The sequence below is a fragment of the Anser anser genome, assembly GCF_964211835.1.
Source record: "Anser anser genome assembly, chromosome: 3".
NCBI lineage: Eukaryota > Metazoa > Chordata > Aves > Anseriformes > Anatidae > Anser > Anser anser.
In genome coordinates, this window is record NC_139722.1 from 80,093,092 (window position 1) to 80,119,373 (window position 26,282).

The 26,282-nt window shown below is 38.3% G+C and overlaps 1 protein-coding gene across 7 annotated transcripts in view; it reads right to left on the reverse strand.

The window, feature by feature from the left end:
* PCNX2 (pecanex 2) overlaps positions 1-26,282 on the reverse strand; it is a 165,623-nt gene that overhangs the window by 61,755 nt on the left and 77,586 nt on the right. For all 7 annotated transcript variants that reach the window (XR_014581368.1, XM_083828450.1, XM_083828451.1 and 4 more), the window contains 5 exons: positions 24,208-24,300; positions 23,579-23,729; positions 20,050-20,191; positions 14,300-14,477; positions 674-783 (listed from right to left, as the gene is read on the reverse strand). Coding sequence is in view for 6 of the 7 variants with exons in the window: in XM_083828450.1 (XP_083684576.1) it covers positions 674-783; positions 14,300-14,477; positions 20,050-20,191; positions 23,579-23,729; positions 24,208-24,300 (674 nt within the window). In the remaining variant the exon portion in view is untranslated. The remainder of the gene's footprint in view (positions 1-673; positions 784-14,299; positions 14,478-20,049; positions 20,192-23,578; positions 23,730-24,207; positions 24,301-26,282) is intronic.

The window sequence follows — 26,282 nt, forward strand, 5'->3', positions numbered from 1 at the left end:
TTCAGAAAATCTTCTCTATGACAACGTCATAGCCCTGGAATGGGCATTGAAACAGTTTCTGAAGTATTTTAGCATTGATGAACATACTTATAAAACACAGTGGAAATGTAAAAAAGGAGAATGCTTTTCAGTCCCACAGTGAAAAACATACACAGAAATAGTGAAATCCATCTTCTGAAATGCAATAAGTAAATAAATCAGGACAGTTGCAACAGGAATTAGCTCACTGACATGAATTTGTATTTGAGATACTAACTGGAAGCAACTGAGGAAGTACTTAATACTTCAGAGCTTAATCAGCAATATGACCAACACTTTACAAAACTAGCTTCTGTGTACATAAAAGTCCACCCAAGCTGAACGTAGTATGCCAGCCATACCATTTATTTCCAGACACATCAGAAGTCAGTGCTGTGAACTGTGGAAGTATGTGACTAGGTGAGAAGTAGGCAAGTATAAATAAAGCAGTCTGAGTCAGAACTTGGTTTCCCAGTTTCAAATCCCATACAGTCAAAAAATAGAGAAAGCTATATTCCCCAGGAGGTGTTCTAAGCATTTTCACACTTTAAAATACAAGTTACCTGGAAACTTCACACCTTGTTCAAACACTGTAAATAAATTATATACATGAAGAGGAATTTGAGAATAAAGAAGAATAAATTTATAAAGGATATGAGGTATTGCAAAGAGCTGAGCAAAGACATGGAACGACGACCCCCACGCAATCTGCCAGGGAGCGATGTACGTCATGATGAACTGTAACTTTTGCAGTAGGTCCCACAGCTGGAAGGAAAAAAAAAAAAAAAAAAAAAACACAACAAAAACCACATGGTGACATTTTAGGCAATGAGGTAAGTTTTAACTAATAATATCTGAAAATAACACATCTTTTAAAACCGTGCACTGGAATGAATGTGAGATAGCTTACATTGCATTATCTTTCATTGGCATTACTGCTTTACTTTAGTAAGGTACAAAAATATATTCTTCATTTGAAATTCACACTTACAATTAGGTATATTCTTAATCACCGTACTGAGGTACCAGATTACCTTTCTGCAAAAACATGTCTGTTTTCATTGGGAAAACACGTTTCCTGCTGCTGTGAAGCAGGACCACAGGTTCTGATTTTTGCTGCATATATCACATTGCCAGGAAGAGACCTGAGTATTACAGAAGAGACCCCAGGAGAAAGTGGATATAGAAAAAAAAGGAAGCTCTAAGTGTGATGCATGTGGCTCTGCACATGGAAACTAAGCACATTTCTCACAAACACAAGAATCTTATTTGTTGAATCAGTAGGAGATGCTATCACTATGTGAGCATATGCTTGGCATTAACCCTGAATTGTAGCTGCATTTTCAAGATCAAACCACCCTACCATAAACATGCTGCACTAACGTGATTTTTTATTGTGGCACTGGACAAATTGGAAAACATTGAATTTGCTTTTGCTTCCTGTAAAATATACTTGGTGCTGCAACTAGCAGCTTCTGATTCAAGAATGATGTGTACTTATTTCCTGGAACACATTTTTCTTTTCTGCCAGCTCTCTTGGCATCAGGCCAGAACAGATCTTTTGTCTTGCCTGCATTGGGCTATCAGATTCATATTGCAGTGCGGGTTCCTGACACACTGTTGGGAAAGATTTGGCCATCAATAGTCATTAGTGCTCAACACACACACAAGTTGAGAATAAACCAGGAGTACATGCAATATTTCATGCTCACATAGCAAGTACACATTGAATTTCCCGTAATAAATCTTTTAACCAAGTTAATGAAAAATAAGACAGTGCCAGTATCCCAAAAGACACTAAAGCTATGTCAATACTGGTATATTAAACACTTCCAGGCAACGCACCCAGACACGGGTATTGTGTATGTTCTTAAACTGGTAGAAAGGTCCCTAGCAAGGTTTTGGTCCAGCTCAGCCAGCACTCTTCAAGCAATTCCCAGGCATGGTTTGGAATGAAACTCCTCCGTGGCCCACACCCAGCTGGCAGCTCCATACCTCCACCTGCATACAAGCTGGGAGAGTTGACTAGCAGGGACACAAGCTTCTCCATGGCAGCTGCCTTAGCAGCACAACATGGTCATAAGCACAATTTATTCACTACTGTGTTGACAGCCAGCGAGGATGCACCTTCACTGGTTAACTCATTTCATCTGCCTCTATGTTTCCACCCCCAATATAACGCTTGACCATCTGTATCCACATCAGTAATGCACTTACAAGATGTTTCCCTGAGCTTTCCTACCAATTCTTTTGTAAATAGTTGCAAATGAACTGGGAGGGTGGCACAGAATAACTAACAACATTCAAATGTTTTGGTCTCTGTGTCACCAAACGATCGCACAGGCAGAGCACACTCCAGTTTTAACTGATAAACCTTCCAATTGCAGTGGAAGCAGTGCTTCTCGTGTATTCTGTGCTTTGGCACGACTCAAAGTAGGTGAAATATGCAAAATACAGCTTCTGTTAATTTTGCACAGGCATATTATTTAAAACCACCAAAGCTCATAAAAACAAGCTACATGATCTCTTCAAGGCACAGCCTGGTTACCCTTGCTTAGTTTAACCATGAGAAATTCAAATCTTGTCAACTTTGTTTTCTCTCAAAAATACTACAGGACTCGAAAACTACATCAGATAAAAGTGGGCAAGTAAAACTGAACTGAAACTAGAACTGACTTCTATTTATTTGAACCCTGTTTAGGAGGTTGGGGGGTTGCTTTGCATTGCTTCATTTTTATTTATCTGAAATGTCTGAATGAACAGCTGGGAGAAAAATTATATCCACTAACAATTTAAGTGAAGGGCTGAAAAAGCTAATGACTCAAGTGAAACCTCAAAAATTCAGAACTGCAGCATAACCCAGTACAGTTCTGTCCGCTACAGATTGAAATCACAGTCATAAATCACCCCAGCTGTGCTCAAAGCTCAGGGTTCATCAAAAGGTTTCCAAACCTCAAATAAAATGCAGGTTTTGCATTTGCTAGGAAACCAAATCCAGGAGGAGACCCTCCTGGCTTCTTGTTCCGTTACATCATTTTCATCATTCTTTAATATTTACAAATTCTTGCAAAATAGGCCATGGAGCCTAAACTGCCCACTGCTTGCAGCAAACCCTACTATTTCTACGTTCACCACTGCTTGAACTTACTGTTGTTTCTTTCAGCAGTTGCCTCTGAGCTACTGTTCCTACAAAAGATGCAACAGAGCTTGTTTTCATTCACAAGAACACTCAAGTGAACCTCTCTTGGTTTTTGAGAGCCTTGCGACACTGCACCTAAGGGCCTGGAAATGTGTGATTTTCAAGCTATTGCTTTCATTAAGAGTTGTCAAGTGCCTCTAGAACTTCTTAAATTACTGTTGCCAGGGCATGCTCTGCAAAACACCTTAAAGGAAACTTGCCATTACCATTTTACATATCTAAATATACTTACTAAAGGTAATGCCATCTAGAGACTACAACACAGAGATTTAGGAAGGCGGGATTTGGGTTTACTTTCTCTCTTTTTTTTTTTTTTTCCTAGAAACATACGAAAAATTATTGCTCCTTATCAGTTTTAGCCAATTTACTACATATTTTCCTCTCTATCTGATATAGGAACTCCAAGGATTGACAAAGTGCTATTGCTTTACTCACAGAAAAACTGAAGCTGCTAAAGTTTGCCTACATATAAACACAAGGAAGCTGATCCTCAGAAACAGTTGTAGTTGAAATAAGAGAATGACTAACTGCATTTCGGTCTTCAGTAATCATAAGACACTAGTATAAGAGGAAAGCCTTCAACACCTTTTAAATTGTCAGAACCAATTAGAATTAGAATGGGTTAGGAAAGCCAAACCCATCTGGAGTTGAATCGAGTGAGGATGGTGAAGGGCAACAGGAAGGATTTCTACATGTCTATCAGCAGTAAAAGGAAGACTAGGGAAAGCATGGACCCACTGCTGAATGGGGAGGGGACCTGGTGAAGGACAAGGTACTAAATGTCTTCTTTGCTTTGGTCTTTACTAGTACGACTTCAGGAACCCCTTTGCAGTTAACAACCCAGGGATGAGTGGTGTCACAGGTTGAGGAAGGCAACCCTTTCACCCTCTATTCAACATTGGCGAGACCACACCTGGAGTGCTGTGTCTACTTCTGGGCTCTCCAGTACAAGAGAGACGTGGAGCTACTGGGTCGTGTCCAGCGAAGGGCCCTGAAGATGATTAAAGGACTGAAGGATATGACATATGAGAACAGGCTAAGAGAGCTGGGATTGGTTAGCCTCAAGAAAATAAGGATCCTTGTGAAGGATCTTACCAGTGTGTATAAATGTATGATGCAGGGGACTAAAGAAGGTGAGTGATGCCTGTGACAGGGCCCAGAGACAGCAGGCACAAACTGAGATGGAGGAAACTGAACATGTGAAGACTTTCTATGGTGAGGGTGGCCACGCATTAAAACAGGTTGCCAAGAGAGGTTGTGGGATCTCCATCCTTGGAAATATTCAAAACTCAGCTATGCTGGACACAGCTCTGAGCAATCTACTATAGCTGAACCTGCTTTTAAGCAGGTGGGTTGGACAAGACAAACTTCAGAAGTACCTTCTAGCCTCAACCATTCTGTGATTCTGTGAAACATGAAATTTATGCTCAGTAAAGTTTTGTTCTGAGTGAGGGTAATAACTTGCTCTTGATAGATGTGAAGTATATTTTCAAACAGTGCTGGTTACAAAAGGGGGAAGCTTCCCATTTGAAGGGAAAGGGTTTAAAAAAATCTGTGCCAAGTTTTTCCCATCTTCATAACTTCCTTAAACACATATAAAAGACTAATTTTTATTTGAGACTTCAACATCCCAGTTTAGCATGATTTATCAGTGAATATTTATATTACACTTTCTTAGAACTTCAATATTTTCTACAGTTCATTAAGCAGAAATATGATAAATATTTTTAGGGTACAAAGTTCTAATGTTCCTAGATACCTTTACTCATATGACAGTTTTGCACCGTAAACAGTTAAGTCTTTGATAAAGAGTTTAACTTATCAATATACTCAGTGAATTTAAACTACCACTTTCCCACTACTGTCAAGTGAAAATGCAGAATATGCATCTTTCTTTTATATTTATTTTATATGGACACAACACATTTTATCACCTTCATCATCCTTAAGTCTTCTGTGGGTTCTGATGCCCCTACAGACTGCTGGTGCATAAACTAGTTTTCTATGTGGCTATACAAAAAGTAGAAGCAAAGACTTACTTTTTTAAGGATTTCTTTTACATCTGGTTATTCTTACTTAACCAAAATTAAATACTACTACAAATTAGGAATGTGAATTGAAATTAATATTAAAAAAGATTTTGGGAGTCTGAAACACCACTAAAATGTCATCTCTTTTTCCCAGCTTGTTATATCTCAATGATCTAGACAGAGATTAACAGCTGAATTTAAAAGACACTGAATGTGAGATGGAGACTATGCAATGCCTTCAGCCTTTGGCAGCCTGTCTATCTGTCTAGCATCTGTTAGGACTCTGTGTGGGCAGACTCCTTGGCAATACTGGGACTAAATAATGCATAAACATTAAAATTTTCTTGCTAAGCTTGAATTTTACTCTGTTTTAAAGAAGTATATGCACACATTGGTTTTAAACAAAAATAACTGTCATACACATATGGCTACATGCTCTGTGTGCAACACAAAAATGAGAGATTAAAAAAACCATAAATGTAGAAACCCATTATTCACTGCTTTGAAAAGTTATTTCTTTATAATCCTGTTTAGATCCTGAGAACTTGAGCCTTGAACTAAGATCTTCAGATACTGGGGGTCGGGGGGGAACTATGACACAGGCATTTAATTTTTCACGTTAAGCTAATTCCAGTCAATTGGTAGCTGGAGTAATCTTGGGAGTAAATTCTGATATCTACTGGTACATTTATTTTTCTTTATTTGCATTTATATGCATATTTATGTCAATAAAATTTAAGATATATTAAGATAGAAACATTGCAAGTATGTACATGTTTATGGATATGAAATTAAACTTGGGTGAAATAATTTTATTCTAGTTTGTGGGTTTGCTTTGCAGATCATTGACTTTCTAGTTTTTATTTAATGCCATTTGAAACATTTTTCACCTACAAAACCCTAAAAAACAAGATTTACTAGAAATATTAAATCTTTTTAGTGCTTCTGCATAAGTCATTATGACATTTTATTGTGTATTTGAATAGAGCTAAGTTTGAATCTACAACAAATACTTTCCAGGCTGTCTTTATTTGCTTCTGCTTACAGACATTTGAAGCCTTTATATTGTGGAATTTCAACATCGTTGTCTAATGTAACATATAGTAGAGGATCAAATTATAATCGGTCCAAGGCTCTGATACCAAATCTTGTAGGATTATATTTCTGAAACACTGTTCAGCACCTAACATCAATGGTATACAAAACAGGTATGTTTTAAACAGGTAGAGTAACAAGTCTCTGAAGCCTTAAATTTTAGGTTAAATGTTAATCATCACGCATAAATATGATGAGGATTATGACAATATGAAGATGGTAAAACATAACAGCCCTGGATATGCTCATGGCAGAGGCTGCTTCTTCCAACATTGTCAGCTGACAGCAAAAGCCCAGGGAAGGAGACTGTGGTACTAAAAGAAACCATCTCCCATATTTCCCCAAGATGGGCAAAAAGGACAGGATCACAGATAATCAGCTTAATTTGCAGAGGGCTGGACAAGTGAAGTAAATCAGCTGGGAGCTGTACCGATCCAGCTTTTTCAGCAAAGCCTTCCCTTCACTGGTACGGCTCCTGCCAAGACTGCACCTTTCTAGAAATTTCCTTTAGATAAAGTAGACATAAAAATGCACAGAGTTGTATGCAGAAGCACCAGATACTCAAGATTTTTCTCTCAGTGCTTGCATCAACATATACAGCACAAGGCTCTAACAGCATGAATATAAATGAGTGTTGTCCTCAATATGTAGTGAGCCAGACAGACCCAGGGAGCAGGTGTACATCCTCCTGCACCCATGTTTGTTTGTCCTAATCTAAAGAAAAAACACACCAAAAATAGAGAGAAAATTAAACTGGGGAATAGCATTGGGGAGTGAAGGCTAACAAAGAGGTCAGTGACAGAACACTGAATGAAAAATCAATTAAGCCACTTCTCCAATATTCACAGGAAACATGAACTGTACAATGCTCAAGAGAGTTAAGGAGTCTACAGAAAATACCCCTGGGATTATCCTGCCAAATATCAGATGTAGCCTTGGGTATTTTACTCAGCAGAAAGTGTCTTAACAGGGTTTATATACCAGATATCAAAAGTTGAGGAAACAGCTGTGAGCAAAGAAGGTGCAGCTGATTAAGACACTGGATTTCAGTATGCCTGGATGGCAAGAAATGGATTAAAATAAGAATTAAAGACTTAATGCCAGAAGCTTTGAAGTGAAATATCAGATTTAGAATAGGATGAAAAATCAGAAGGAGACAGGAAAAAGAGTGAGGCTTTTGACTTACAAGTAGCACCTAAATCCACTGGAACACTCAGACAAACCAAGAGTTTTATTGCCGCAAAGGCAATAAAAAGATCCGATCGGTTAATTACCTTAACAAAGCGCTAAGAAGGTCAATGCACTTGGCAGTGCTTTCTCATAAAATGAATGAAAATAAGATGACATGCATAATTTCTTCCCTGTCCAAGGGACTGTGCTGTAGATGTTGAACTCTTACAGAGTTAAGCCTGATCAACACGCCTGGCAGGTTGCTACAAGCTGGTGTCTTAGCTAGAGTTACTTTGACATCAAGATAATCTTTCATAAATATGTGACATTGGATACTATGGCAAAAAGAAGCATACAGAAAGAGAAAAGTTTGTATAAAATGCAAAGTGGAAAAAAAAAAGGATTCCTTATTAGCTGGAAAATGTATTCTGGGAAGGAAGAAGAAATATCAGACAGGGAAATTGTATTCTTAAGTGAGCTCAGCAGGGGTAAGAGTATTTAGGCAAATGAATTCAGTGTTAATGAAGGCAAATTTAACAAGCTCTGGTTCTTTGATTATTTTGCCTTATGCATGAAGACAAATTCAGAGCCCTCAGTGGATTTGACTATCAGAAAATATAAGGTGATTTCATATTTTAGTATTGTTAATTAGTTCATCCACACACACAAATTAAGAGGCCATTAGACTGCCTGCCAGTAACATACAAGGCACTGAAAGAGATATGAAGTTGTATTCCTATACATTAGAGGGTTAATGACAGTGGGTCTTATCATTCCCTTCAGGATGGGTGTAGTAGATGAGCGTGTAAGCTAGGGGTGGCTCCTCTGGGGTTTAAAGGAAGCTGAGCGGATTTGTCAAAAACTGATATTCCGAAGTGCAGAATTCAACAGGTATGTCATCTCAGTTGTGCTCTACATATGAAAGTCACAGGTAAAAGAACCAACTCTTATAACAGCTCGGCATACAGGAACCTCCAACATGCTGCTGTTTGCTCCCAGTTGTGAGCAGACAGACAAAAACTAACAACAACAACAAAAACACCCATAGAGATTGCCAGAAGCAACCAACACTGATTGCAAGGGCAATGCCACCTTAGATGCTTACAGATTGAGGGGATCAGAACAGCACTTACAATCTCGGCATAAGTGCTATTCTTGCAGTAGCTATTTCCATCCTTGAAGTCCTGTATCATGAAGTTCAACTTGAATAGCCAAGAAGTTGCATGCTGAAACCCACTGTCAGGCACATAAAATCCAATTACAGTACAGAAGAAAGAGGCAAGATGATCAGCTTGCTCCAGGCCTAGATGGGTGCTGCAGACCTAGTGCTGGCCTACGTGAATGGCTGTAGCACAGGTATAAGAAACTCAAACATTTTTGAAGTAGATTGTAAACCTGCTCCATGCATTTGTACTGGCAATCTGGTATGAAATACTAGATAAGATGATTTTATCAAGCCAAAAAGGTATCTGTGTAGCGCAGCATGAAATATGTGGGCAGTTTCTTTAACCAACTAGATCATATAAGAGAGGGAATGCAGGGAAGAGGCACTCCAGTCAAGAGAAATTATAATACTCTTTGTCTGCTGATAGAGATCCTCTCCCTCTGTATTAAAAAATGGCAAGAATTTAAAGTTCTCACTCTGTGTTACTGGAGAAGGACCACTTTTCCTCATTTACATGCATGTGGATCTTTTCTATGGCTCTAAGAAAGATATAGCTGGAGGAAAAATGGAAACAGGCTGATTTCCCAGCAGCCCCATTCAGATAAGTTAGTTAATGCTACATGCTCAAAATTCAAACTGCATACCTATGCATGTTTCCTTGAAAAGGATTCATCCATACAGCCAGACCACTGAGGTCTACTTTGGTAGCAATACCTCAACATTCCTAAGCTTATTTAAGAACCCAGCTAAGTCCATCTGAGAGCTTGCTGGTGTCCAGTTTGCCCTAAGCTTGTGAATCTTAATTTTCTGGGAAGCAGCATGGACTGACCCTTGGGTACCACCTTGTTTTAAGACATGGTGACTCTTTCAGTGGACCATTTTGTGACTTCTTGTAGGCGTCCATCCACAGGCATGAGGGATGTGTTGCTATGGTCAGCATTGCCTAGGAAGTCTGCAACTGCAGAAAAGTAAACCGGGTGCTGTGTTTTTTAATTGCAGAGAAACAACTTTGAACACTGCCTGCTGGATATTACAACTGAGGTAGAGTTGGCCTTAGTTATACACTGCCAGATACAAACATCACAAAGAAAGAAGTGGATGCGTCTCTTCTTCCTTCCCCAGCCATTGATCTCTTTGCTTCCTCAGATCAACATTGGCACCATCTGAGGCTCCAAAAGTAGTTCAGGAAGACAGTATCACACTTCTCCACCAACAAGAGATGCACATGGCACTGGATGAAATGCAAAGCTGTATCTTTAGAACACAGAAGAGAGCTGGGGACAAGCCTTGCCCTAGGCATTTTTGTTAACACTTAGCCAGTTCCAAACCAATATCCTGGCTGTTCTAAAATTATTTGCATTGATTTCTAAATCACACTTAACAATACCTCTTCATTCTTGACTTCAACAGCTGTTATTCCAGACATCCTTTAAAAACAGCTCACACAGCTGCTAAGGAGGACAGTGCGACAGTGCTGGGCACATTCCTTTTTTTTTTTTGAAAAAAAATTGCATTGAGAAAGATGGACTTGGTGAGTTATATCACACTTCATATGCTCTCCCTCTCATGTGCGTGTTATGTATGTTAGAATTTTTCCTCAGTAGAAATCAGAGATCCATCTTTTCACCATTATAAGAAAGGTCCATCTTATCACCATTGCACAACCGTGTATTCTTTCCCTATCCCCAAACTGGTTAATATTCCCACAGTTTCCATCCTATTACAGAAAAAAATTCTTACTGTTAGGTGTCTACAAAGAAATCTCCTAAGCCCCGGTATAGATTCCATCTTCAGTGTGCCTGTGAAGAATATATTCACAATTACGTTTGTAATTATGTGTGTAATATGTGAAGAATATATTCACAATTACATGTGGTTTTCCTATTTGACCTAGTATGAACATCTTATTAACCTTCGCACTGCTACACTATAATACACTATAATACTATAGCATTTCCTCAAAAGTCCAAGAGAACAACTGGCTTATATCAGAAGTTTACATGGAATCATATAGACCACGAAGGCTGTCTTGATTATCCAGTTCAACTTCCTGTAGAGTATACTTCAGAGCATTACACCCACAGTTTTTGAATGACCAACCATATTTCTAAAAGGCCATTCAGCTCTGATTTAAAGACTATACACAATGGGAGTTTCAGACAGCAGAATCCCGGGCTGTAGCCAACAAGACAAACCGTGGGTGGCTACATGGAATGTCCTGGAATAAGAAAGATTGAGAAGTCTTGTTCCACTTGGTTTGAAAGCTGTAATCATTATTAAAAATAAAGTCTTTTCTAAATGTTTACCCTGTTCCCTTCCTACAGTAATTTGAAAGACAAAATAGCATACTCAACATATGGCTAATGAACTTCTAGCATTAATTTTTCACATTCTGAAAACTGGTCAGAACATGAACAGCTGTTTCAAAAAAAGTGAATTAATCATGTGGTATTAATAATCATATGTTAAAACAGACCAAAAATTTACGTTGGTTAAAAAAGCCTCAGAAACAGAACTGAATAGACTCCCTTGTTCTCTCTGTCACCCCAGTGTGGGTGATTTGGATATTTGCAAACAGATAATCTCTGTGCAGTGATTCGGACTTCCATGCCTCAACTTCTTCAGAGAAGCAATATGCTCATTCGGAGCATCTGATTTTACTAAAGTACATTAAATCAACTGCACAATGGGGAAAATGAGAGAAGCACAATCAGATATTCAGCAATATCCCAGCCAACATTATTAGCAGAGTTTTATTCAACACAATCTGCTTCAAGATTCACTAGCACTAGCACAGTTGTTTGTGAATGTCTGTTGAATTTAGACACTTTCTCCAGTGGCTGGCAGAAGAAAGTAAATGCTTACTGCCGCATTGCTCTGACAGCATACAAATAATTTTTTGCAGGGTAACCATGCTGAAAAATTGCCATCACTATGACTAAAGTATAGTACTTGTAGGGTTCCATAATTCTGATGGTAGAAAGCTGACACTTTCAAAAAGCAAGCAGATAACAGCCATGATTGTGTGATAACTTCTGCATAGCAAAAGGCGAAGACAACAGAAACTATTCTGGTTCTTGTCTTTATCTTTTTTAAAAATAGCTGCAAACATAAAAGTGACTGAACTACAGATGGACAGAATTTGTGAAGACCCATAATGCTTTTAGGTACAGAAGTGGATGCAGTTTGCTTAGTGCCTGTAGTATGGAATACACGTATCATCTTTATCCTCAAGTGAGCATATCCTTTAAAAAAGTTCCACAATATTGAGCTAATAAAGGCTCAGACCTTAATTACAGTAAAGAAAATATGTTCTTTATTAATAGGACTTTAATTGCTATCATCTGCTATGCTATTTTTCAGATTGGCTTTAATGATCACTGTGAAACAGTGCATGTGCTTTTGTAATATAAATAATTCAACCATTTAATTTCATTTTTTTAAAATGGAACAAGGACAAGTCCATTTGATAAACTAATGACCTGAAAAATTTCAGATTTAATGAGATATGAAGATGACAGATCAATGCTAAAACTGCATTTTAAAAACACATCTGTACTAGGTTGAAAGCCTGTACTAGAAAGTAGTAGTTATTCTAGCACACATCTCTACTTAATTTGGTATACATCCTTCTTTATCTCATTCTTATTGCTATCACTTGTCTTTGTACAGTGAACAGTAGATCCAGACTAATAAAGCAACTCCAAAAAAACCCCACCCAATGAACACTGAAAAGCCTTTACGTCTCTCTTCCAAAAAAAAAAAAAAACACAACACAATAGCCGACACCAGTATTTTGTGATACACTCACAAGATCAACATTTTCAAAAAAAAAAATCATGAATCCTGCAACTTCCAAGCCTGGTGCTCATTTTTTGATCCCATAAAGAGGTTTTTGGAGAATTATGTTTAGGGCTAAATAAGTTGTTAACTGGACATAGTGTTTCTATTGAAGCACATGATCGACAATCTTCTTTGGCGATAAAAATACACACACGCCTTTTCAATAGGGAACACAGTAGTGCAACAAGTAATTGAAAAACTGCCATGAGACAACCAACTTCTGTATCACTTTCTCTGCTCATCTTCCCTCAGAGGTAAGAAGCTTAAAAGTTACTCTGACCCTATTTTAGGATCACATAGTATGTGGTAGGGAGTGGTTCTTTCTAAAGCAGGGCTTAAAAGATGGTTGTAAAGCTCTTCTTGCTCCTTTTCTTCCTCCTTTCACCCCTATTCCCTGCCTTCTCACCCCAGCACAGAGGTGGTGCAGCAGAGCAACAGTACTGGACTGAGGATTGGAGGCTTTATAAAGGTGAAGCTACTGCTGGACAGTGGCCCAAGAAAAAAAATAAAAGGCCATGATGCCTCACAACCTTGCTGTTAGTCCTCCCTTGCCCTCCTCCTTTACAGCAGCACAGAAATAAACCAGAAGAAAGCTTTCAACTTCTGCTTTGCACTTCACCTGAGTGACTGGGAACCACCAACGTACCACCAATAAACTGGGCTTTTCCTCAGGAAGGCTGAAACTTCGTGTGGGTGGGAGCAGCAGTGTTAGCTGATGCTCCTTGTAGAGAAGGGCTTAATACATGTACGCATTGATAGGCATCTCCCACAGAACATACTACAGTCAATATGGAACCGTGTCTTTCTTCTCTCAGAAAAGAAGTGATGTTAGCTGGGTCATACATTTATAGCAGGAAGATTTTAGTGAAAGAAACCCACGAAACAAAATCAACAACAAAAGACAAGAAAAAAAAGCACCTCACCAGAATTACCTCTGGACAAACTGTATTGTATTTTATGATAATCAGGGACCAGCGAGTTTAAAAGCAAAATGCGAAAATTGGTAAAAGCTTCAGGCAAGTCTTCAGTACTTTCTCATGTTTTATCTAAGTATCAGTTAAATCTACTTCTTCCAGTGAAATAGCATAGATAGTCGATCTAAGAAGGATCTGATCCAAATGATTCAGAAAGTGTTTTTTTTTTTTTGGTTTTGGTTTGTTTTTGTTAGTTTGCTTGTTTTGGAAGTTAATGCAACTAGAATACACTCCATAGCAGCCAAGGGTTAACAATGAGAAAGAGGAAGGAGCTTTGAGGTTAAGGTTACGGGCAGCATTACAAAGATAATGAATAGAAACTAGGAAAAGAAAAATGTTAAGTCTGACATTAGGAAAACATTTATTATCCTGAGAATGATTAGATAGTGGAATAATTTCCCAAAGGAAGTTGTTGAGTTGAACACAAGAGGCATTCAAAGGAAACGTAGATAAAAAACACCCAGGCGATTGATCTGGAGGGCAGCCCTGCACTAATGACCCAAGAGGCTCTTTCCAACTCACTGAGGATTCTGCTCTTGAAAATGATAGTTATGAACTTCTGTAACAACTTGTGCACAAAAAGTAAATGCAAAACATTGCACAAAACCAGAAGACATTTAACTGAAACCTTGGTTTTAGCTTACAGATTTTTTTCCTCTATAATACCAATCATCTGTGCCTATGCATGTCTGCATCATTTCTAACAAATCCCACCACGTATTGATCAGCACAGTGACACTGAGAAGATAAATCAAAGCTATGAAATACATTTTTCCAAAGAAGTGACAGTAGTTATAAAACTTGCCTTATGAAACACAATGGACATCATGAAGAAATCCAGCAAGAAATTTTCTGAAATGTCTCTATAGTCAAATCGGAAGAAGATCACGGTAAAACTCAAAGTAACAAACTGATTAATAGGATTACAAAATGAGGAACGGAGGAGTTTCATCCCAGCAACTGTTATCAGGATAATATCACAGCTGTAAGAAATACAGAAAGAAAAACCTAATCAAGTCAAAGTAATAAAAACATTGAATTATGAAGCTCTTAAATACAAATAGCTGCACCAGATGTTTTAGATTGCTTTGTATATCTAAATCTACACATCTTATTGATTTCTGATGTTAATCCTATGTTCTCTTAATAATCACATTACCCATCTGCAACTTTGTATTTTATTATCACACACTTGTAATCTGTGATAAAGAAATAATTATGTACCAAAAGAACAGTATTGGCTACTAAAATCCAAGAACCTAAAAAGGCTATATTACATATAGCTCTTAAAAGAAAATTTGTTTCAGAATTATCTTCATGCTTCCATTAATCTATTGCTGTAATTTAAGAAAACATCTTGAACCCATTCCAATTTTTATTACTAGAAATTTAACTTGATCACAGTATATAAATATTATCCTATTACACACTATGCCTAAATTCTGGATAGAAACACCCATGGATAATGAAATGCTTGAAATCCTTAATATTGTTGTTGAACAGGTCATCTAGTCTAGATAGTAATTCCTTCATCAGCTGAAAAAGAAATTGTGCGTTGTACCTATATGTTGTAAAATTCATGCAATCTGCATTTCACTCTCCTTTATTAGAGAGCAAACTTAAGCTGAGAACGCTAAGTACTAGGTGACCGTACAGAAAACTAAGCTCTCCAAAAATTAAAGTGCTTGCTACTGCGTCTCCAAGATGATAATGTTCCTTTTTAACTATCCAGAAAACTACACAATAAAAAAAAGTAGTAGAATTAAATGAGAAGAAAAGATGGAGGTAATGTGTTAGCACACCTTAAATTTAGAAAACCACTCCAGTCTCTGGACTGGAACTCTGAGACTGGAACTCTGGACTGGAACTCTGATCTGAACTCTGAGACTTGAGGTTGTTAACATTTTTTAGTTTTGTTTTTAAGATACTTCACAGAATTAGAAAGATGATCTTAGCAATTTTGATCTCTTGATAATTACAGCCCACTTAGGGGGTTAGACACTAGAAAGGTCTCAGACATTAGTTTTAGATCACCTGGGTAGAATCAAAACCAAAGGCAATGTACTTTTGCTCCTCCTTCAGTGTGAGGGGAGAATCAGGCAACAAGCACGTGTCTAAAGCCAGCCTAGAGGAAATCCTCAGGATGGTGATGGGTTTGAAAACACTGCCCCATCTTAACCCACGCTGACCTAAGACTGCAGGTGTGGATCCTTTGTCTCCTTGCGTTCCCGTCTGCACAGTTAAGTGCTTTTGCTCGTTCTTGAAGGTAACCGACCACGGCTGTATTCTTTCAAAAGAGTGGTTGTGACACCAAACTTCCCTGCAGCACCCTATTGTCTAGAATACTTGCACGGGAAGGAAAGAACCCAAATCCAGCCACTTTCCAGCCCTGGAGGAATTGAGACCCACATTCCACCCTCCAAAAGTACCCTCAACTCCTGCTGAATCTGTTTAACTCTTCTGCTAAGAAGAGTTAAAGGTTTTTTGTCACCAGAAATGCAAAGTAAGATTCCACATCTTTGTTGGAAGGCATTCCCCTGAGATGTGACACAGTACTGGGCTCCACACAGTTAACACTGGCATGGTCCTGTATTTTTATCTAGCAACCACTAAAAGACACAGGAATAGGGTTTAAAGTAGGTGAGGAATCATGGGTTCCAATTCCATTACAAGAATTTCCTTCCCACCAAAGCAGGAGGAATCAAGAGCAAATCTTCCATAGCCTCCACTTTCCTGGTAGGAGCTCAACAGTTGGACTTCTGTTAAATGAAGTAGGCAACACTTACTGCACCACCAAGGTCTTTAAAAGGAAAGAAATAGAAGCAGTATTTTGTGAACCCAATCCTGATCACACGTTGGGCAACACCTCTCAGCTCAAAACCTTTGGGTGTTTGGTTCCTAGTCAGGGTAAGGTAAAAGTGATGTATTCAGAAGGCTCTGGGCATGTTCAGAAGTACATCTTCAGCCTCCTAGTGAACCATCAAGTCAAGTTCAGGAGTATTTAGTGATATTAGGCATCCCCAGGGCTTTCTGGCACTTGAACATGTACATTTGGATTGCAGTTTTGCATGTTGATGCCTAAGAGCTGTATTGGATCTATTCCTGAAAAGACAACCCAAACTTAATAGACACGTACAAGTAACTCCCTGTGAACTGGGAGCCAGATGACTTCTCCTATGTAAATTAAACAAACTCTTTTGGGGAGATGTGTTGTGTTTTGATGCTGGTAAAAATAGATGGGGATTTTAATGAATACTGAGTGACTCCATAAAGTAGGCCATGTGTTTGCAAAATGCACAGGAGGTTCTCCTCCATCCTGCTGCGAACCAGGAGAATACCTGCTGCCATGACTGACACTTGACAGGTCAGAAAGCTCCAAACAGGTTTTCATTATTCTAGGCAGGCTCTCAGCCTGTGCATTTCCAGGTTGATCTCATGTGACATTTATTCATTATTGTGTATCTTCATTAATGAAGATACAAGTTTCTTTGAGTGCAGGTCATTCTAAGGAATCACCAGGACATCACTGTTTGAATGAAATACCAAGCTGACCTTATTTCTCACCTTGTCAAAGCTGTTGTTTTCAATTTTCCCCAAATTCCTGAAGGGCTAACCTAGTGCCTAAATCAGATAGATTCTGAAGTCATTAGAATCCATCCCGATGTGTCACGTGCAAACCATTTGGATCTTGTATTTTGCAGAAAGAATAAAATTCTTACAACATGGAAGAATTTTCACATGGAAATTTTAGAGGTGATAGAGCAAGAAGACGACTTTTTCCTTACCAAATCTGTTAACATTGGGAAAACTTCACAGAAAGGACATTTATAAAATAATGCTCTCAAGGGATAACAGGTAATAAGTTGCTCATTATCCTCCTCCTTTAAAGATATTGTCGCACAAGATGCTTTTCCCGGTGCCTTAACTCCCAGTAGAGAGAAAGCAAGAGAGAGAGAATCAAAAATAAGGGCTTATTTCTGAACTCTCTGTGGCAGGTAACATGAGAAGGCATTTCAGCTTGTCAGCATGAATCCCACTAATAACCAGCACATCAGGGTCTCCAAAGTTGTAGTAAACTCCTGGCTGTGGAAGCAGCTGTGCTGCCTCTCCAAGAAGCAAACCAATTCAGTCCTTTTAATCATAAACCAAGAAGAAACTTACTTCAAGAAATAGATTTGAATTGAGAAAAACTCCAAATCAAATCATACAAAACTTATCACATTGGATAATTTCAGACACAGAAAAGGAGTGTGCCTTCCCTTCTCTGCAGCATGATACGGTCTGATCCTTGGGTGGTAAATAACTAAGAAGTGTTCCAACAAAAGAAAATAGCTATTTATATACTGAGGGTTATATTTTCTGTGTTAGTAACATGGCATATGAAGGACCAAAGGAGAATCTAGGGCCCCTTCAAATGCTTAAAGAGTTGAGGAGAAAGAGGTAGGATCTGAGGACAAAGGTCTTGTGTGTGGCATTTACAAGCTAGTCTTGGAGGAAGAATATTAAAGAGTGCTAGAGAAGAAGGGGATACTGGGAGTGCTGCAGCCTCAGTTATGAGAAAAAGGAGGAAAGACATGAAGATCAGTGAAGACAGAAAGCAGACAGAAGACTATGTGTCAACTTCCATCCCTCCTTCCTCTTTGTTCCTATTACCAGAGGCAGCAGATCAGGAGAAAGCCAACAAGGGGCAGGAAAGCCAAGTTCTGTACCTTATGGACTAAAAAAACGAGAGTTCATCTTCCTTGCAGTCCACTAATGCAGCTGTCACATGGGTAAACGTAGCCCAAACTAATTTGTACCACCAAGGTCAGCAGCAGTCTTGACACACCAGCATTCACCCATGGGCTTTACTGTCTGAAAGGAGCTACAGCTCTATAGCTCTACTACTGTCAGCACAGGGTTTAGCTCCCTAAGTCACAGCATCTCTTTGATGAAGTCTGGGCATATCTGAGTGGAACTTCTTTGAAACCGCAGTCAGGAATTTTATTTTTATTGGCATGCTAAAAGGTAAATTTAAATCCAAGGTGATCACACATACACATGGAGGATGGGGAAACAAGGGATTGTCATGTTATTCCCCTACAGGCTAAACAATCAGAGGCAGACAAATGTAATTGCTTTCTTTAATCTCGAGATTTTTGGACAGACTCACTACCTCTGAAGGCTTCAGGGAGGTGATACTTTAAAGTGTAATTCTAGCTTTGAAGAATGACTATGCAGAAATAGCGCCCTTTAAACTCCACATATTTGCTCTGTGCATGTATTCACTCACGTCTGCTAACTATTGAAAAATAGCATTTTGATTACATTTTAGTTTTCCCAGCCCTGCAGAACCAAACACAGTGATGGTCATCAATGCAGACCTACCCTGAATAACACACCTAAACCCCTGAAGCACATCAACCTTAGAATCTCCCAAGTGCCCAGGAGAAGAAGGTCAATAGGGAACTACACAGCCCATCTGAGTGACTACTGAGAGTCTCTCTGGAAAAGCAGCAGTCTGGGAGGAATATATGGAAAAATCTGTCTAACATCCTATACTAGGTTTAGCCCCTATTAGCAGAGAATGTATTTATAAAAATCTATCTACATAAAAAAAATTAGTCCTTAAAGCTGTGTTATTCTTTAAGAGAGAAGAATAAGCAAAAAATGCATTTTTACATTAATTTTTAAATCTAATTTTTAAAGTCAAAAATCTAAATTATTATTAATACTGAGGAACTTCTCCCTGCCCCAGCAGTTTTTCCTGGTGCTGGAACCTTCCTTCCTGAACACAAGCTGTTTCTTTGTTTTTATCATCTGCATCACTGTCATTCTGATAAAAAGACTGCAGAAATTCTGCTCACTGGGGATACTGCAGTCACTAAGCCTGCTGAATATCTGCAGTAGGTAAGTCACCAACCAAAATATTTACCATAAAAGGCTGTCTCTGCAAGAATCATACTGTGAATCCATGGATCACTTCTGCTTAATATCAGAGACAAGACTTGGGAAAAGAAAAAAAAAAGCATATCCCTATCTTTCTAAAACCACTCTTAATGCAGGACTACCTGCCATTCTACACTATTGAATATTTTATTCAGTTTAGTCTGACTTGAGTGGTGAAGCTGCCGATAATTCCTCTGGGAGGCTACGCCATAGTCTTAACAATCCTCAGTTAGGAAATGTTTCCTGATATCCAGCCTAGATTTCTCATTTTCATCTGATTAATTCTAGTTACCCCACTGTGTTTATACCCATCAGACACCTGCAGCCTAGTATAGTGCGTCTTGCTTTTAATTGACATTTAGACATTCCATATATATCTATATATAGCTCTTTAATCTTTTAATTTCTCTGTCTCTCACTAGAGTCATGCCTTAGCATGTGCTATGGTAGCTTTTTTTTTTCTTTTTCAGCAGAGCCAATGATTATTGTATACTGAACTAATAATGGCACAAAGGAAAATTGTGAAAAGCAGACTGATTTCAGAAACAAATTTCAATTCTCAGTCTTCAGTGTAAATCTGAATAGTATACTAATCACATGCCGTGAGTTATAATCAAATCAACTTACTGTGTACCAAGCTTCTTGTATTTACTAATTGAGAAAGCATCAATGGTGAGGGCATTCAGTATTATAGCTGGATACAAGATGTATTTCTCAAAGCACTGAAGCCACACATAGAGTCTTTCAAACCACATCAAATGAGCAGCATCTGAAACAAAAAAATTCAGATAATACACCATTTCATCAAATTATCAGCATTTTTGCACTACAATACAGTAGAAGTAACAATACGAGTTAGTTCATATTAATAAATACAATCAACCAACTAATTCATTACACAAAGAAATATTTTTTTCAACAGAGAAATCATTTTGCTCTCTGAATTTGGAGAGTATCTGTTTTGCTTCTTATAATCACATGCATGAGAAAATGCTCAGAAACAATAAAAGGTGGCACATGCTAAATGGCAGATTCTACCTAATTCAATTACTAGTCACTGTATTAAATAGCACCTTTAGTAATGCAATGGTTCTGGAGAGGCCCTCTCCAGCTCCGGCTCTGACCAGGAACCTCATTTGAACTTTGTGCCTCTCTCTCCAAGTGACAAAATACTGTTCGTTTGACTGCAAAGTATTATTGACCTCATTACAAAATGAAATACCCTTTGAGATCTAAAGACTGAAGAAGTAATAGGAGCTAGACACTGTCACAGATGTTTCTCAAGACACCTTAAGAACAGCTGTCATAAAAACTATCTGCCAGGATCACGTCACCCACCAGTAAAGAATATCTTCTTCTGCAGTAGACTTTTCTAACAAGATCACAGGTTTAATGGGAACATTAAACAAGAACTGAATGTTCTGTGCAACTAAAGTGCTGTGAGAACTTCGGTGAACTGAGTGCAGAAACACTTGTGTACGGAAAACAGTAGCATCTTTCTTCTTAACTGAACTCATCTACACAAGGTTATTGGAAAAATACAGCAAACACAAAAAGGCAGAAGTTGGTATTGACTCAGAAATAACAATACCAGCTACTGAATCTCCAACACTCTTTCCTGCAGAAATGAGAATAATTATGTATACACACACATGCAGCCACACACCACCTTCTCAATGACAGAGAAAGACAACAGGCTGACAGGCTACCTCCTAAGATTATACACACACAGTCAGATGTCTATTTTGGAACCCAGCTTTTATTCTCTACTCTCTCTCCTTCTCCCGAACTACAAATTGCTTTCAGAGCTCCTATGCTCTAAAGAACTTCATCTGGCTGCCCAAAGCCAATTTCTGTGTAAGAACTTGAGCTTGAATAAAGAGATGTGCATATCAAATAAACCAAAAGGAAGGTAGCCACAGGAGCAGAAAGAGACTTGGCAAGGCATGTATGGACAATGCAGAGAGAAAAAAATCACACATATTCAGAGGACCCAGGGAAAGAAGTGGATGGTTTGAAAATGGCTTATGAGAGTCTGTGGGGTGTAAGAGCAGAGATGGGGAAGGAGGAGAAGAGAATCTAAGAATCTTTTGCTTCAGGCCTTCTCACACAGTCTGTCATTACTTTCTACACATCTGTTATCCCATAAGCTCACACATCTTAAGCTCAGTCTTTCTTCTTGCAGTTATACAAAATAATAACAAGAAATGAGTTCTGTCATAGGTGCGTCATGAGAACCGTTCTGAAAATTGCTATATTGTGGAGGGCCTGAAAGTCCAAACGACTCATCTGAAGTCTGTGAAACAAACCCAAGAATAAACTTGTGGAATTGTCATTACCAGCTGCTCATCTAATTGCTAGCAATCATTCATCCTTACCATAAGAACTGCACTTGTCAAAAATTAGGAAGCTGAAAATGAAATTACATGCAGTTAATAGTGCTAACAGACCCCTCGCTTTGTGTATTTGTCCTGTTACTGTTCACACCTGAAAATACAGGATACAGTTCTTTTCCAACCTCCTTCTGCTATACACAAAGGTAACCTTTAAGTTCTGCTTCTACATTTTTCTTACAGGGTAAAAGAAAGAAGACAGCCTGTCAGACATATCTATCAAAGGGATTACACAACTTTTTCTCCTCAGCCTCTCATTTCAGAACATGATAAAAATCCTCTGCAGCAGCCCGAGGGACTGGGGAATAAATAAATAAATAGACAAATAAATAAATAAATTAAACTCCTGCTTTCTACACAGAAGACCATAGCATTGCAATAATATTTAAACCCCAAAGTGAGGAAATGGACTGCATATAAAATGAGGACTGCAAAGGAAGCAGAAAAGCCTGCTGCCTGTAGCAGGTACCATGTGAAATGCGTCTGATCTCAAAGTAGAAGAAAACCCATCTGTGGAGATCAGTCTGGCATATCTCTATGTAGACCTCAACCTTTTCAAAAGCTGAGTCATTGCATTTAGGAAAATAACGTTTTCTGAAAAATGAAGACAGACTTAATCAGGGACAAAGCAAAGAAGACCTACAGTAATGTCTTATGATTAAGTTGATGTAACAATGAAACTTAGGTACACATCAGACTTCATGATTATCAAGGAGAGAAAGCCCTGAACTATGTTTTCAATTGGATATGAACCTTAAAAACATCTATATTTCTACTACGCTTTCCTTGCTGTATTGCAGTAAAAGTTGAAAGGCAACCTTCAATCATGTCTCTTGGGTACCTTTTCATAACCAAGCCTTGTTTGGAAAGTAATCATTTCGAAAGACACATTTTTTAAAAGAAAATTTAAATCCTTAACGCGTATTTTTGCAGAGAGTGATCTGAACTCTTTTGTTGCCTAGCTGAACAGATTAAAGTCCCTCAGCAGACTGTGTTCTGACAACATGGTCTTCAAAAACCTCAGGAACATATATTGAGAATGATTAAGGCACAGGATCCATCAAAAAATGACAAGCAAGCTTTTGGCTGGTAGCAAATACAAGATGAGAGCCAGGGGAAAAAAACTGTCCTTCTCAAAGTATACCCTCTGCTTGTGGAAATAACTAAATCAGAACAGGAAATCAGACCCCAGTATACTAAAATATTTACAGATACTGGTGTCAGGGCACCACTGCTAAAGCCAGCAGACAAACGAGAACAAGTCATCAAGAAATTTTCACAGTTTCTTTCAATTTTTAAGTTCCTCTAAAAGTGTTACGATGGAAATCAAAACTAACTTGCGTTATCCATGCTGTCCAAATGATGCATAATTGTATATCAGAAAGCAGAAATAGTTCTACCTCAATTTCAATTGTAATCTTTAAATTTAAATTTTAAAATTATTTGTAATGCCAGTTTATCAGGCAACACAAGTAACAGTATTGTAATATAAAATCAAAAAAAAAAAGCAGATCAAATGACGGCTCATGAAAGGCCGCTTAGGGCCAGCAAGATGTTTAAAGGACTGTTGTATTTGGCACACAAGGAGAGGCTGAGAGAGCTGGGACTGTTTAGCCTTGAGAAGAAAAGGCTCATGGGGCATCTTATCAAATGTAAAACATAAATTATCCCTTCAGCCCTGTTCTTTCTGGATTTTTTGTTTTTAAATCAAGACAAGCTGCAAGCCACTGCATCCATTGTTTAGATAAGATTTCATTACAAACCTCTCACTTCCCGTTGCTGGTGCTCTTTGCTTTTAAGTATGGGGTGGGAGATCCACAGCCAGGGGTGATGCTTGCGAAGCTGAGGAAGTATGTAATGTGTTACAAATCCCACGGTCCATGCTAAAGCGAACAGGACAATGCTGAGAAATGGCTGGGCCAAGTGAGAAAAAAAGAAAAATGGTTATAATTTGCAAAAATATAAAAAACATTTCCTAAAATGGTATTTCTGCGCACTTAGAAACTCATGTTCAAACTCTGACTACACAGGTGGATGTGTTTTGAAATACGTATTGTGCATGAACAATTGTTGTTTTCTTTTTCCCCTAAATGGAGGAGAAAAGGTAAATGATCAGGTTTGTCCTTTCTGTCTCCCCAGTTGCATATCCTAAAAGAGGTGCAGATATGCAAAGGACTAAAGGAAGAGACACCAGATAAGTAATACTTTGCCTAATACAAATATCCACAACCTAATTGCACTGCAAATTAAAAAGCATTAAGTTATCACGGCCAGTAAATACATTTTCCCTAACTTCTCTTTCCTCAATTTCTATTCCTTACAGCTAAAGTATCCTGTGGTTTTGCATAAAAGAGATAATACCTTAGAAAAAAAATAAAGGAATGATACATACCCTTAATGATAGAAACACAGTGCTGGCACTGACAGCAAATGACAGAACAGCAGCCGCTGTGCAGACAATGAGATCCGATTTCAAAATTTCTTTCTGTGAAAATTATTTTATACAAAATTAGCAAGCCAATACTATTTTAACTAGTCAAAGTAAGCGACTCGCTTCTCAAGTACTCGCAGTCTGCATTGTGTTAAGGCTAATCATCACTCCCTGATAAAAAAGTATTTTCTCCACTCTTGCTTTGTGAAATTATTTCTTCATATGCTAGATTTGTCAAAGTAACCATGTTTAAATTCATCGTGCCTACTTTTAAACCACATTTTAAAATTTGGTTTTAACATTGCAGAAATAAAAGCAATACATTTTCATACTGAGTCTGATTCTGTTTAAGGAATATAATTCTTTCACGTTACAGTTTTTTGGTTTGGGAAATCAAAATTCTGGTTCCTTGACCTATTTGCAAGCAATACGATTGCTTCAGTTTTACTTTTTCTTGCATTACTGAAATGACTCATGCAGTTCTACAATGTCGTAATAAACATATTAACTTCTGTTTCTGATGTTCTAAAGTCACACGTCCCATTCTCTGGTTTTCTGTATCAGAAGCCAAATATCAGCAAGACTTTATGGATTTCAGACAAGGCGTTTTCTGGTATCACTGAATGATAATGCAAGGACAAGTCTGCGTTTATATAAAGATCTATAACTACAGTAGGAGTAATTTTGTTTTGAAAGATTAGAAAATATCATGGTCTTTCCAGCCGCCCATTTTTCTTGTGATTAAAATGTCATTCTCAGTAAACAAGTAAACAAGATAGCTTTTGAGCTCTGTGATCTTCTGAATTGTACTTCAGAGGTCACTCAAACGTCTTTCCCAGTAAATGAAAATCTTGTCCTAGATTTATAAGAGGGATGTTTAAGTTCAGCACTCAATACTTGTACTAAGTTATCACACAAGTAACTATTTGTAGCTCTTGGTTTAAATACTGACTTATACTTTAATTCAAAGACATCTAGAAACAACATGTGGAATACAACACTTTGTTAGAATTTGAAAAACATCCAATTTCCTGGTGCTGCAATCTAGGTAGCCTTCATTCATTTCATCAGAGACAAGAAAAAGAAAACATAAAATAATGTTGTGATAGCAAACCTAAGAATAAGGGAGATAAACAAAGAAAGTAGAAGAAGCGAACAACAGAAGGGCTGTGAATTACAGGGGAAGCTGGCAGCAACCACTATATTTAGGCTGCCTATCACTGTCTGTTTTGAGAAATGCTTAGTAAAAGGTCACCAGCATCAACACTTCCACTTGCTGCAGCAGGCCTTTGAAATTCAGCAGGACTAAAAAGCCTTCAGGCTCAAAAAGTACTTTTGCTTTGTCCCATGAAACTCCAATCCAGTTTAGCTGAATTCTCAAGCAATAAAACCTGTCCTTTCTTTTCTCAGTTTGCTCAGAAAGCCATCCTTGCAGAAGAGCAGCACTCCCTCTACTCCTCAGGCTGTGCCCTCTTCAGGCAGTACCGTGATCAGGAAGGACTACAGGACAAGGCACAGGAGGAGAGCTAGGTCGGATTCCTCCCGAACCATCTTTCCAGAACCCAGCGCTGCTGGCCTTGTCCCTTGCTTGTTGGCCACCATATGCAACAGGAAAATCACATTAGGGACCTTACAGAGAAGGTCATCTTTACTGAACAAACTTCTGACCCCTACACATCCCCACAGGTTCTCTACAGTCAGTTTAGAGCTTCTCTCACTAGCAAATATTGGGGATTTAGTACATGTAGCAGTACTGAAAAATTGTGGTCAAAACCCCAATAAGGGAATTATTACCAGCTCATATAACTGACATATTTTTTTAACGTTTGCAAAATTTTAAAGCTACTTCACACAAAGGCAATAAAAAGCAGCAGTATTGAGGTTATAAAACTCAGTATCTGAGAAAGTTGAGCAGTGCCAGGTTTATGCAGCACCGTACTTCAGCCCTTTTGTGGAGATGTATTATGAAAAGTCTTCAGTAAGTATCATTTGTGTGCAGCTGAATCCAACTACTCAATAATCTAAAACAAGCTTAT